This window comes from Drosophila guanche, unplaced genomic scaffold (genome assembly GCF_900245975.1).
Source record: "Drosophila guanche unplaced genomic scaffold, DGUA_6, whole genome shotgun sequence".
Taxonomy (NCBI): domain Eukaryota; kingdom Metazoa; phylum Arthropoda; class Insecta; order Diptera; family Drosophilidae; genus Drosophila; species Drosophila guanche.
Window position 1 is genome coordinate 16,987,148 of NW_022995743.1, and position 13,620 is coordinate 17,000,767.

A 13,620-nucleotide genomic window follows, 5' to 3' on the forward strand; every position below is an offset into this window, starting at 1 on the left:
ACGATAACGATAGCGGTTTGTTTATCTCCTGATTCTGACAGGCGGCACTTTCCGAGTTTGCTGGTTGGGAACAAGAAATTTCCAATGCAAAAGCGAAATGGAGTACCACAAGAGTCGAATGGGGTACACGCTCTGCATGCTAACATTGTTCATCAGCGGGGCGGTGCTCTTCCTCATTGGATTCTTTCCAGCCTCCTATACGGCGTCGGAGGCAGAAAACAGCATACCCAATGACCGTCCAACAACGCTCCACGGCGTAAGGTAGGTGTACCCTATCGGTGTTGGCACGCTACCAGATAAAAATCCGATAACGTGTTCTTTTTTCAGGCTTGAAACGCCGCCACCGAGCTACGACTCCCTCATACTATTCCTTGTGGATGCTCTGCGTGAGGACTTTCCCAGTGCCACGTCCATGCCTGTGGCATTTTCAAAGGCCTGCGAAAAGTTGACGCTTCACGTAGACATTCCGACGGTGACGATGCCACGACTGAAGAGCATCACCACCGGCACCCTATCCAACTTTATCGACATAGCGCTCAATGTGGGCCACACTGAGCAGCTGGAGGATTCACTGCTGCATCGGCTCAAGCAGCGGAACCGCGTCGTGTCCTTTGCCGGTGACCACACTTGGATAAACCTGTTTCCCAGCGAGTTTACACGCCATGCTGAGAACAACGATTCCTTTTTTGTCAACGACTTCTACGAGGTGAGTAATTGTGGGACAACATCTGGCCAAAACATAAAATATTCATATTGCGCAGGGCGACAGAAATGTGACAAGGGTGCTGGAGTCAGAGCTGGAGCTGAAGGACTGGTCCTTGCTAATACTGCACTATCTTGGCTTGGACCACATTGGCCATGTCGAGGGCAATGCCAGCCCAAAGGTGCAACACAAACTGAAGGAAATGGACGAAGCTCTTCAAAAGATACTTGATCATAGGGTGAGCGATTCGAAAAGTTTATAAAGTTCTGCTAGATATGAAAATATTGTGAGACCCCAGAACTTTCCAAACTATCTGGTGCTGCTGACTGGCGATCACGGCATGGCTGAAGGCGGTGGACATGGAGGCAATACGCCAGCAGAGACTCTCGTACCGCTGTACTTATACTCGAAGAACTGCTCCAGGCCAAGGCAAGCCGCTCATACTGTTACATAGATTTGGCCCCTGTAATTCCTTTCTTCAACTTTCTTCAGTTCGGGCTCCAAGCGATACAACCAAATAGATTTGGCACCCACCCTGGCGGTGCTGCTCTCCGTTGAGATACCTTCCCAGTCCATTGGCTGCCTGATTCCGGAAATGCTGCAGTCATTGTCATTGGAGCACGAGCTGTACGCTTACTTCTACAACGCCCATCATCTGCTGAACAAGGCCAGAGTAAAGTTCGGCCATGAAACAGTACGCCGCAGCGGTGCGTATATCCCCTTTTCATATCAACTGATGAAGCCATAGAATATTTGTAGATTACTACACCTGGTACCAGAACGCCACTCTGCTGCACAGGAAGCTGCTCTTGCCGCTGCGGGATGGGGACGGCAGTGGGGCCAGTCAGGTGCTCTATCAGAACGCCAAGTTGAATTACATACGGATGGCTCGCGAGATTTCCGGGCTGCTCTCAGACTCGCTGGTGAAGTTTGACTACGGATTCATTGTCCTGGGACTTTCGCTGACAACCGCTGTAAGTTTGTTCAATTAATCTCAGTGTGCAGCATTCGTTTACATTAGTTTTCCAGACATCCCTTCACATTGTGCTCAGCGTCCTGTTCTTGGACCTTACCGAACAGCTCCAATTGGACAGACTGAAGCCGGTGCAGTTGCTGATCTGTCTGGCTATGGCCGCTCTGCTCAACGTAGCCAGCCATGTACTCGACATAATCCTCACAAGCTCTATGTTCTATGGCATTTTGCTCGTCGTGCCCCTAGCCCTGTCCATTTATCTGACGTTCGATGTTGCGCAGGCTCTGCTGAAGATAGCCCTGCCACCTTTGTACACTCGTCGCCTGAAGCTCTCCATTCCATTGCCGCTGCCACTGCTCATGTGCTTTGCCATCCGCACCTTCACGCTGGGCTCCTCGTCATTCATCGAGTTCGAGTACAAGACCTGGTACTACCTGGGCAACACTATCATCCTGTTGACCGCGCTCAGGACTTTGCGTCGACGTATCACCAAGGCCAATGTGGAGCTGGACGGACGGCACCTGCACAAAATTGCCTCTGCGTGTCTGTGGCAGCAGCGCAAGATCTTTGTGGTCCTCATTCTGCTCACGCTCATGCGTTACCTGCACAGGTTCCATGCCATCCGCAGCACCCTCATGCTGTTCTCGCTGATGCTGCTATGGGCACGCCTGCGCAAGTTTGCCCAACTGCCGCAGAGCTGTGCGAGTGCAGCGGCATGCCTTGTGGTCTACTGCTATCGCGGTCTCAACGGCCAGGTGCAGTTCTTCGAGCTGCCCTCGTACCTGACGTATGCGCCAATCGATCTGCAACTCGAATCGACTTCGACACTAATCATTTCCATGTTTTTCAGATCTCGTTTGATGGTCCCTACTCTGGTGGTCTTCTGGTGCTGCCTTGCACTGGTATTGGTGCTGGGCTATCGGGCGGCGCTGCCACAAACTCTTTTCGACAAAAGTTTCGGTGAGAAGCCGATGCCGCCGAAGAGCGTTCTACTGCAGCTGCTGCAAGCGAATCTGACCAGCTCTCTACTGCTGGTGGCTTTGCTGCAGAAGGTGCAGAACGTCGTACTCCTGCCTACACTGCTCATAGCTCTGGACGAGACGTACAAGCTATGCGATGCCTTCGGCACCAGCGCCAGGAAGTTCTCTGTGCGTCTGCTGCACGTATACAAGATCATCCTGACCATATTCGTGGCCAGAATGTTCTACTTCTACCAGGGCAACTCGAACAGCCTCTCGACCATTGACCTCACACCGGGCTACATTGGCCAGACGAGCTACAATCCGACCATTGTCGGCCTATTCGTCACCCTAAACACGTACAGCGCGGAAATACATTCCTTCCTCTACCTTATTGTACACACGCTCCGCTCCGATCTGCGGAGCGTGGGCATCATGCAGCTGCAGCCGCCCTATTCGGTTGCCGCGGACTCGCTGATAGCTCCGCTCTATGCCAGCCTGGTCATGCTGCCCGCAGCCTTCTACCTCTGCCTAATGGTTGGCTTCCGCTACCACCTCTTTATCTATTCCGTCTTCTCACCGAAGGTGCTCTATGACTGTTACACGGTGCTGGTGTTCTATTTTGTATTTGTAATAACGACTTTGTACTTTAAATTGTTTAAACGCGACGCTTAAATATTAATTACATTTAAAAGTTTAAAAACGCTTAACCTGGGAACAGCACAACGTGGATGGGGATGTGGATCGATAATGAGCTATAAAATTGTCTATGTGGTTAAAAATTATACAGATTAATAGATGGATCAATTGACTGACCCAACCTCTCCCACGCGGAGGGCATAGTGGATATCGTCCGTGCTGACGTTGAGAAGAATTTTCTGAAAGAGATCGTTGCGGGAGTGCTCGCTGATGATGAGCCGCTCGGCCCCCAGCTTGGCGCAGAGCCGCAGGGCTCGTCCTGGCGGTGGCAGGGAGACGCCCATGAACGCTGCAATTGTCTCCACCTGGGTGTACACACCCATGAAGGTGGATTCCTCGACGCCAGTACGCGTGACCTCGGCTGCCACAGCTTGCAGGAAGATCTGCTCCAGGCGCGAGCAGTTCTTAATGGCCTGCACCTTGGCGCTGGCTATCATCTCTCCCAGCGCCTGCTGCACGTGCAGCATTGTCACACACTTGTCCAGCGCGGTGTCGGCTATTTCCGTGGCCCGACGGCATATGTCCAGCGCACGACGGGCATCACCCGACACTGCGGCCACCTTGCGTGCCACCAGCTGGACAGCCTCACCCTTGAACGCCTCCGACCCGCCCAATCGGGCGGTGACTATTTCCTGCAGCTGCTTGTGCGTATATGGCTGGAAGGTGAGGCGCGTCAGCCCGAGCCGTGAAGTTACTTTGCCTGCGAAATTGTCAAAGAGTGGGGCCGCTGTAGTGGAACCTCTTGGAGGCTGCTGAGGATTGATGGCTTACCCATTAGCAGACGTTCGGGGAGGTCCATTGTGTTGGCTATTGTGACTACGACCAGTCTGGCAGCCGACTTGGTGGGCCAATCAAGCAGATTGTAGACGACATCTTGGCGCCTGTTGCACAGAATGTCCAGCTCATCGACCAGCAAAACTGTGGTAACGCGCCTGTGAGCAGGCGTGGTGAATCGCTTCTCCAGCAGTGTGTGGGCGTGCTCCCAGGACACAGTCTTGCCCGTTAGCTGCTTGTATATCTGGACATAGGCCTGTCGGGGCTCGGTCAGGCGCATTCCGTTAATCTCAAGGAAGTCGAAGCCAGGCAGCTTGTCCTGGGCCACCAGTCGCTGCAGAGTGCGAATGACGCCTGTGACGGTGGCAGTCTTGCCAGTGCCGGGGACCCCAGAAACATACATGCAGCCACCGCACTGGTCCTGAATCTTGCCCTCCAGGAAGCTGTAGATATTTTCGAACTCCTTTTCGCGACACGGCAGGCTCTTGGGCACAACGGAGACGTGCAGCTGCTCGCGTGCCAGCTGCAGCTTGGACTTGAGCAAGTCATCCACGGGCTTGCCCGAACGCTGCTGCATGCTGGGACTCAGTTCACCGGAGCGGATCTTCTTCAGCTTTTGCGAAGGAGTCATCGGTGCAGCTGAAGCTGCAGCTGCAGCTGCAACGGTGCCATGAGTTGGTGTCGCCGTTGACTTGGTAGAGGCGCTAATACGACGGGGTCGTGTTGGCGTTTTCTGAACTGATTTCCTAGGCGAATAGTCCGCGTCAGCGTCCTCAGTGGACTTCTTTTTGTTGCCTCTTTTGGGGGTGGATATTATTTCGTCGTCTTTGAACACTCGCTGCTCCACAATGTTGGATAGTTGTATGCTTCGTCTGGGTGTTCCCTCAGCTGAAGAGAAGAGAAGATGAGCGTGCGTCTCCAAAGAGGGGATTAGCTAACGACTTACCCAATCGACTGGTGGCTGACTTGAGGATGCTCTTCCGGCGTGTCGTGGGAGTCAGTTGAGCCCCGGCATTGGTGTCCAGCGGATCCCTCGCCTTCTTGGTGGGGGTGTGATAAATGTCCCCATTACTTACACCAAGTCGCTTGCGTCCTTGTGTAGCTGGGCAGTCTTTGGCGTCAGAGTCAACGGAGAGGGGATCGTGATCTATGGATGCTAGGCGCACAGACTTCCTTCGCTCCGAGATGCGCAGCTTGATTTTCATATCATTCGAGGGTGTCCCCGGGTCAGGCGTCTGCTGCACTATTGAATAGTTTAGGCAGTCCGAGTCCGCGGTGCTGTCAGCGCCTCTGTCCAGACTCAGGTTCAGGTTGCGGCGTGCAGCCGACACCCGGGACTTGGGCGTCTCCACCTTGGCGTTCTTTTCGGTCAGCGGGGAAGCCGTCAGATAGTTGGCATTAATCTCTGCCTCAGTGGCAGTGGTATTCTTCTTCTCCGAAAGCCGCACCACGCTGCGGCCCCCGACTATCTTGATGGGCGACACTTTGTTCTCGCAGCTGAAGTAATTGACATTAACAAACTCCAGCGAGCTGGCCGCGTTCACAGAGGCCCGCCTGCGCTTCTCCGTGGTAGCTGCTGCGCCAGCAACAGAAAGCACCTTGGGCTTTCGCTCTGATGCTGATCCCTTTTTGGTTTCATTGTGGCCAGAGGACAGTGATTTCCGGGATCGGGATGATGACTTGTCATCGGGCTCGTCCAGCTGGATCTCCAGGGGTATCAGACGATAAAGCTTCTTTACCTTGATGAACTTGTATCGGCTCACAAACATGGGGCAGCCAGAGGATTTCACTTTTCTTGAAGCGCTTTGCAATATCTGCTCGGCAGAGCGTTGTGCTGTGCTTTCCAGTACCAGACACTTTCGGTAGATGGCCCCCAAGGCCACGTCGTTGTCGTAGGGACGATGCTCTTCGATCACTTCCACGCCAAAGTCAATGGCAATGTCGTCTGAATCAAACTCCTTATGCGGAATGGAGCTGGGGCGTGAGTACCACTGGACTATTGCGCGACAGGGCTCCTTGTGGGTCATTTCGCGAAGCTCATACAGATGAAGGATCTTGGCGACATCGCAACCATCAACCGTATCTGGCTCTCCCGCATCCGCGTTCGACACCAATATGTAGTCGCCCACTGTTAGTGTCAATGGGCCGTAAATGCACTTTTCGTAGAAGTACACGTTTTTGTGTTTTAGATTTTTCACAAACTTGTTGGGGTCGTGGCTGCCGATCCACTTCACCTGCTGGCAACAACTAATTGCATTTTCTTTGTTGACCATAGCGTTGTGGACTTGTGTAGAGTCAAGCGAGGCGTTTTAGTTCAGAAATTCTCCTTCGTCAGCTATTTAAATTGGGTTGATTTTTCTCTGTGCCACACCAAAGTCTTTGCGTTGATTCGTTTTGGCGCAATTTTACAATCGATACTATCGATGGTTTAACCCATTCGATGGGTGTGCAGCCCTGGACTGCTTTCCAGCACTGTTCTGCGCGTCTATTTGCAGCACTGTCCAGCTGTATTTAAATAAAACGGTAACGCTCAATTACGCTCAAAGCCATTTTATTCCTGTTTAATGCAATTGAATCGAAGCACTTGGATAATCGCGTGAACCCAGTGCAATGCTCGTTGTAATCTTCGTATTCATTTGTATGTTTTAATTTTTTTGAGTTTGGCTGATTTTATCAAAACGTAGTCAACCTTTCTCGCCTTCCTCGCTAAAACCTCTACCTTTGTTGCACTCAACCCCAATTTGCCCAGTCATCATCAGTTGTGGTTGTTTCATTTGGAGGGGTAGTCTTTTTAGTTGCTTTCGTACTTGTGGTTCTTCGCTTAGTGGTTTTTTTAGTTTTTGTTGGTTTGCTCCTTTGAGTGGTTCTGGGTTTTGTGATTTTGCTCGTACGAGTGGTTTTGGGTTTTGTGACCTTTGGTGTTTTTCTAGTTTTGCTTGGTGTGCTCCTGGGAGTGGTTTTGGGTCTTCTAGTCTTTCTTCTAGTGGTTGGTTCCGGAGTACTTGAGACTAGAGCAGCTGGTTCATCAATGTCATCGTCTTCATAGCCGTTGTCATCGTAATAATGCACAGCTGTGGTGGTGGTGGTCGGTGGTGACTCTTGTTTTGTTAAGGACCTGTGGGTAGATGGTTAGCATATAGAGAATGATGAAGTCGTTGAAGAGTATTAGCGATGCCAGCAGGTAGTCTTGGATACGCATCTCCGCAAAGCGGCCGCCATTAATTGTCTGGGCATGGTACATCACGAACTGAGAAGGATAAGGATAAGATATGTACTACAGCCTGGGGATGAGCCCTAGACCTACCATCAGCACAATGAGCCCAATTAAAATCATATAAGCATAAAACGAATACGGCACATCAATAATTTTGTGCATCATGCTCATGAAGAGGAAGAGGAAGGCCACCACAAAGAGAATTACCACATTCAGGGTATGGTCTTGCTATGAAAGATTATGAGGATTATGAGATGGGCTATAGCTGGATAATTTTACCGGTAAAACGGATCCGATTAGTATGAAAAGATATGTGAAGAGCAATCAGTTTGGGCCGAAAGGGAAAACAGTCCGATGATCAGAAACTCCACCTAAACGGGAGTAAAACATGAGACAGCTCTAAGGAATCAGAACTACTCACAATCAGCATGCAGAGCAGCCAGTTCAGACCGAGCACGAATCCGTAGCCTCTCGATAAATATGAACATCGTGATGAATATCAAACTTATCCAATAATATTTGCTGAGGGTCACGCGCAAGTCTATGCTGAAGATTTAAATGAAAAGATGCAACTGAAGGCAACTAGACTAAATTTCAACAAAACCTAAACCAAGCAGACACCCAGCCACTGTAATAGGGCCAACAGCATCCAAACCGTGGTAAGCTTCCGGTAGGCCCGGAGTCTCTGGCGACGCTCTCTGTCATGATCCTGTTGATCAATTCTTATCCGTATATTTCTTTGCGATTCCTATACATTTAGTTCAATCGAATAAATTAGATTAGTCAATGAGCGCCTTCTCTGGTCTGTCCGGAACAAGGGGAGTAAGTAACTAACTCGGTAAATCTGCTGCACTGCAGCACCAGTGGTGGCATCGTTATCATCATCCAATCATGGCCATAGAATTGGTAATTGTTATGCTTTTATTTTAATGAATAAGAGTAGAGTATAATGTTGTTTTGGGTACGTACGTAATGAGTATAAACATCAAGCAATTGAATCAAACATTTTGCATCGCATGCGTAACAATTTTGTATATAATATTCATAACATTTATTCTGTAATCCGCTTCTGCGTTGGGTCTTGTACGTAATAAATCATTAAAGAAGCATAATATCCGACTGCTGAATCCCATTTTGGGATTCGCTTGGTGGCTAATGTTGGATGATCTGCACTCATACAGTACGCAAAAGTACGAGCAGGATCTAGGGTTTGATTTGGTTTGGTTTGGTTTGCTTACAAATAAAATAAATCACAATCTATATGTACATACAATAATACTCAAAATGCCTACAACTCTAAATCAGTGAAAGGAAACGAAACGAAACTAGACGTGGAGAAGCATCACTGGTTTGGCAACAGTCCAAAATAAAAGTACAAAACAAGGGCCAGGCCAACAACAAATTAAGCACAATTGAATACGCCTCGAGAGTGTTGCAGGTTACAGTTTGTTTTGTGGTTGTGTGTCACTTGAATACATCTAACAGATATCGATATTAAATGAGTTAATGTTTGATAGCAGAAATATGCTTGGCCTCCGCGCCGGGGTCTACTCTATGTCGTGGAAGCGGAGAATGGCGCGTCCTGGTATTTCGGAGTTACACAGCTTCTGGATAACCTCGGCGGCCTGTTCGCAGGGGAACACTGAGTGTGGCGGCGGCTCAATCTTTTTGTTGGCCACAAGCTCCACCAGTTCCGCCAACTGTTCGGCGGTGCCATTCGAAATTGGTGTTATCTCCTGCTGGTACTCGTTTGAGAGCCTGGAGAACTTGGGTAGCAACTTCTCGGCCACCTCCTCGCTGATCAAGACCACACCACCCTTGGATAGGCAGTGCATGGAGCGGTGGAGACTTCTGGATGTTGTTCCAAAGTCAATTACCACATCGACAGCCCCACCGCACACATCCTTGGTGCGCTCAATGAGCTGTGGTTCATACAAGCATTCATTCCACTGGACAACGCTGACACTACAAGCAGAAACAAAACACAAGGATTTTCATTTTGGTAATCCGCGTGTGGCAGAAAAATCGGGTTTCACTTACTTCTTGATCTCTGTGGCCAAGCGGAAGCCCTCGTCCCGAAGACTGGCCACTGTGATGTCCACATTGTCGGCGCCAGCCAAGGCAAAGTGATAGGAAGCGATTCGCACGGCCCATAGTGCAAGGCCGCCAGTTCCGACAATTAGGATTTTGCAGTTCTTCTTTTGATCAGAGCTTGCGCGCTGAGCGAGGATCTGTGTGACCACCGCTTGTGCCTTGAAGACGGCATTCATGGCCAACAGGGCGCCCGTTGGCAGCATAGCCGCCACTTCCATTGGCAGGCTGTCGGGTATGGGCACGATGTGCTTTAAATCGGGCACAACCAGAAGTTCGGCATAGCCGGCGGGGGTCTCATCGAACGGATAGACAATGACGCGTTGTCCGATACGCAGGCCGCAGTTGGTAGTCTCTGTGACCTCCGAGCCCAGTGCCTCAATTACGCCAGCCACCTCGAAGCCCGGAAAGAACGAGCCCTCTCGGATGCCCTGGTGAGCGGGCGACGACATAGAATTCACCGACGGACAGTAGTCGCTCAAATCCGAGGACACTGAAGACATGCTGGTTATAGAGTTGGAGCGATCCCGACGACGATAGCACGCACCGGCGCACACAATCCTGATCCGAGCACCCAGTGCTGGCGTGTCCTCGATAGGCACAAAAAAGTTGAAGACGCAGTTTTTAGCCCCCGGCCCGGGAGACTCAATTGACACTTGGCGACACAATTTGTTCATGTTGTGTGTTTTATGATGAAGATCTGAATCGGTCGGCGGCAGAGCAGACGACAGGGATAATGAGTTCAAAGACAGCGAGGTATCTGTTGTTGGGCTGCAAATACACAAAAGAAAAAAGAATAAATCTCGTAAAAAGGTATCTCATTCATTAAGAATAAATATTTGAATTCCTCCCAAGTTAGCCTAAATAGATTCAAAAATCGATTCAAGCTTTTAATCATATGAAATCTTGATCTGAATGGGACTGGACCTGGCTGTAAATCGCATTCTCTCCAGCACTTGATATGCTATCAAAAACTGATAGTCTACGTTCGATTTTCCTATGTACAAGCCACAGCACAAACGTAATTCTAGATTTCAATGCCAACAGCATTTCAACATTTCCCATGTAAATAATATTCAAGTAATTTGTTTTTTTCGTGAACTAACACCATATGGGGTGCGCCAGCTAAGGCGTATCTGAAAGGCCAAGTGGGCAGGCCAGATAAATATTTGTTATTTGAAATTCCTGTTTGATACGGATCCCAATCCCCATCCCTTCACCTCAATGACTTGAAAATACTTTACTATTTAAGATGCGCCTCTCATTGGATATGCTTAATATACGAAAAGAGCTGGAAAAATATTTGCTCAGAAAAAAGAAATGTAATTTTGTTTGGCAATATATTTGCCCCGTCTGGCTCGCCAATTAGGGGATATTCCAAGCCAGGGAGATAAGAATGACTGGATAATCGACCATCGCCAAATTGCACCTCTGTATGTATGCATGTATGTATGATGTAGATTCAGCCACAATTTACATGCACATACATACATATGTACATACGTACGTACATTTGGATGTATGTATGCTCATTTAGTTTACCTTATTGAACTATGCAAGTTGTGGGGTTGACTGCAGATATCGACCGGCATTGTGTATTCTTCTCTTCGCTTTTGTGCGTTTACACTTGCTTCAATGGTTATATCTCAATTATATCTCAATGTTACACCTTCTTGTAAAATTACTACTAACACTTTCACCCAACACTTTTTTAATATTGTTAGACGGATCTTTCTCTTTGCTGCACTTTGTTCAGATTTTCGCGTCTTGACCAGCGCACTTCCAAAGAACAACTCAGTCGTAAATGCGCCGGATCGGCCGCTAAAAAGCAAAACAGGCCGGCCAGGGGTATATTAATGAGACGGTAAGGTACGTCGAATTAGGCCACTGTTCGTATATTATATTATATACGATAAAATACGAATCGCGGAGAATACGAGAGTATTTGAGGCAATGAATTTTGAAATTTAAGAAATTTGTATCCTATGGACTCGACTGCCATACCTTGTGCATAATATGCCCGCTAACAACAACAACAGATGTTGAGCACGCACTGACTGCCTGATAAATAAAGGCCATGAGTATCTCGTTCTTCTTCTCTCTCTCTCTCTCTCTCTCTGCATTGCATTACTCTCTCCCCAACCCTACCCTTTTCTGCTGGACTATAAATCTGTAGAAATGCATTTGGTATATTTACATATATGTACATATGTTTATAAAAGAAATATTTTGTGAAATGAGAAAATTTTCATATTTATTTATAGGGTAATTGCACCAGGAACTTCACCACACAATATATATGTACATACATATTTACATATGTACATTTCCGAAATGGAGGACGCAGGAGGGAGAAAGCCATAATATAAAGTAAAACCAAAAATAATATTAATCAAAAACAACAAATGCATTTGGCCAACGCGTGTGACAGATTTATGTCCAAAACAAAGTCCGAGCTTGTCAGAACCCCCTTGTCAAGGTGTTGGCGATTGTGTTGCCGGCTGGCGGCCACCAAATTTCTTACATAGTACATATATGTATATGTATACGTATGTATGTATTAGTTGAACAGTGGGATGGGGTGATGAGGATGCCCCATTAGTCACGTCGGAGTATCACTTTCTCAGCGTTTAGGTCTCATTCTGTTTCGATTGCAATCCACTGCACTAGAACAATCCAAACATTGACAAACAGCAAAGTAATTTTGGAATAGGGTCTTATACACAGTGGATCACAAAAGACTTTCAGCGATCCCTATCATTATCATATCGACTCCAGTTCGTTAACAAATAGCAATGTTGCCCTAGGTTGTGGCTGCATGTATTTCGAAACCAAGCTAAAGACAACGAAAATATGTACTTATGTACATATGTAAGTATGTTACGAGCATTTTAGACTCAGCGACTGAGGCAAACAAATAAATGTGTATGTGGTATGTACGTATGTGTGTGTGTAGGTGAAGTGAATGTTTGAATGAGAGTGGAAGAGGGTAAGAACAAACACAAAGCACGTGCTGGATGCGTGATAATCACGCACAAGTTGGCTGACAAGGTCTCGGCTCTCTCTCTCTCTCTCTCTCTTTCTCTCTCTCTGCTTCGGTGTGTCTCCATCTCCACTGCAGTGGGTTGGAAAAAATGCGGCAGACAAATGCGGAGATGAATGAACAGTTCTTTGTGCTTGTTTTGTTTTTCTTTGTTAGCCACGTAAACTATTGTAAACATTTACGTACATACATATGTACATATTTATAGATAAATATTCGTTTATTTACCGGAATGTTTTCGTGAAAATTACATCCCACAGCCGCAGCACAGCCACGCACTCACTATTAGCCTGTGTTCAGGAGCTTCACCCTAATTAACAATCATAATTCAAGAATTAGACAACCCTTTCTAACGGAACAAATTCTCGGTGGAAAAGGCGAAAGTACCATTTAAAATACAACGAATTTATACACACACTAACTACGAACAATAAATGTACATAAGTTTGTACATACATACATATGTATATGTCTTCAATTAAGTGCTCGGACTCGGCTCCAATTAAAGAAACAAGAAGAACTTTGGACATACCGAAGAGATCATGATCGTCTCTCCTCATCTCGATCAGCTGCACACGAGCTAACTATTTACTGAATTATTTATTTATTTGTTATTCTTGCTGTTGTGGGACCGACCACATTTGTTGCCGTTCCAGTTAATTGTATTTAATGGGTTGGAATCAATCAAATTTAATGATCGATCGGGAATGCAAATTTGTCGCATCGTCGCGCCGAAAAAATGTGGGCCACTTCCAATGCATCTCGTGGCTCACAGCAGATTTACATATGCATGTACATAAAATGTATGCACATATGCAGCAATGAGGCATAACATTTTATTGCACTCTTTGACAGTCGACCGCGATGAACTGGGCTATTTTTAGCCCCTTTGTGTGCGAAAGCGATCAACGGCAAACGCAATCATGTACAGATCGTCCAGCTTTTGTTTTCCTTGTGTGTTCGTTCCACCCGAACCCGAGTGGCATATACTTACATACATACTCTAATTTACTATCATTGATTGTGCAATAATCTTAATGGTCACTAACCGGTGATATTTCGGGGGTAGACGAGAATGAATTAAGTTGTTTCGTGACTTCATAATGTTCTGATTTCGTGAAAACACAGATCAGAGAATTACTGCTATTAATTACTGTTCACAGA

The 13,620-nt window shown here is 47.5% G+C and overlaps 3 protein-coding genes and 1 pseudogene across 3 annotated transcripts; 1 reads left to right on the top strand and 3 right to left on the bottom strand.

The window, feature by feature from the left end:
* The first annotated feature begins 14 nt into the window (after positions 1-14).
* On the top strand, positions 15-3,325 carry LOC117578593 (GPI ethanolamine phosphate transferase 2). Its single transcript, XM_034264182.1, has 8 exons — positions 15-261; positions 328-706; positions 762-941; positions 1,002-1,132; positions 1,196-1,410; positions 1,463-1,677; positions 1,733-2,463; positions 2,527-3,325. The coding sequence occupies exons 1-8, from the start codon at positions 98-100 to the stop codon at positions 3,308-3,310; spliced, it is 2,799 nt and encodes a 932-aa protein (XP_034120073.1). The 5' UTR covers positions 15-97; the 3' UTR covers positions 3,311-3,325.
* On the bottom strand, positions 3,248-6,516 carry LOC117578592 (origin recognition complex subunit 1). Its single transcript, XM_034264181.1, has 3 exons — positions 5,055-6,516; positions 4,106-4,996; positions 3,248-4,034 (listed from the first exon to the last, which is right to left on the bottom strand). Exons 1-3 carry the CDS (start codon positions 6,379-6,381, stop codon positions 3,439-3,441), a joined length of 2,814 nt encoding a protein of 937 aa, XP_034120072.1. The 5' UTR covers positions 6,382-6,516; the 3' UTR covers positions 3,248-3,438.
* A 58-nt stretch (positions 6,517-6,574) lies between these two features.
* Positions 6,575-8,195, bottom strand: LOC117592676 (annotated as a pseudogene).
* A 156-nt stretch (positions 8,196-8,351) lies between these two features.
* LOC117585692 (zinc-type alcohol dehydrogenase-like protein C1773.06c) lies at positions 8,352-11,208 on the bottom strand. Its single transcript, XM_034275310.1, has 3 exons — positions 10,956-11,208; positions 9,363-10,184; positions 8,352-9,287 (listed from the first exon to the last, which is right to left on the bottom strand). Exons 1-3 carry the CDS (start codon positions 11,003-11,005, stop codon positions 8,870-8,872), a joined length of 1,290 nt encoding a protein of 429 aa, XP_034131201.1. The 5' UTR covers positions 11,006-11,208; the 3' UTR covers positions 8,352-8,869.
* Positions 11,209-13,620: the final 2,412 nt, after the last annotated feature.

Bases quoted from the DNA above. Each gene is read 5' to 3' on its own strand.
- LOC117578593 (XM_034264182.1), top strand. From the start codon at position 98: ATGGAGTACCACAAGAGTCGAATGGGGTACACGCTCTGCATGCTAACA. The intron at 707-761 runs GTGAGTAATTGT...CATATTGCGCAG, and splicing joins TTGTCAACGACTTCTACGAG to GGCGACAGAAATGTGACAAG. The intron at 1,133-1,195 runs GCAAGCCGCTCA...AACTTTCTTCAG, and splicing joins AAGAACTGCTCCAGGCCAAG to TTCGGGCTCCAAGCGATACA.
- LOC117578592 (XM_034264181.1), bottom strand. From the start codon at position 6,381: ATGGTCAACAAAGAAAATGCAATTAGTTGTTGCCAGCAGGTGAAGTGG. The intron at 4,997-5,054 runs GTAAGTCGTTAG...TCTTCTCTTCAG, and splicing joins GTCAGCCACCAGTCGATTGG to CTGAGGGAACACCCAGACGA. The intron at 4,035-4,105 runs GTAAGCCATCAA...ACAATTTCGCAG, and splicing joins CCCCGAACGTCTGCTAATGG to GCAAAGTAACTTCACGGCTC.
- LOC117585692 (XM_034275310.1), bottom strand. From the start codon at position 11,005: ATGCCGGTCGATATCTGCAGTCAACCCCACAACTTGCATAGTTCAATA. The intron at 10,185-10,955 runs GTAAACTAAATG...GTGTATTTGCAG, and splicing joins AACTTGCATAGTTCAATAAG to CCCAACAACAGATACCTCGC. The intron at 9,288-9,362 runs GTAAGTGAAACC...TTCTGCTTGTAG, and splicing joins TTGGCCACAGAGATCAAGAA to TGTCAGCGTTGTCCAGTGGA.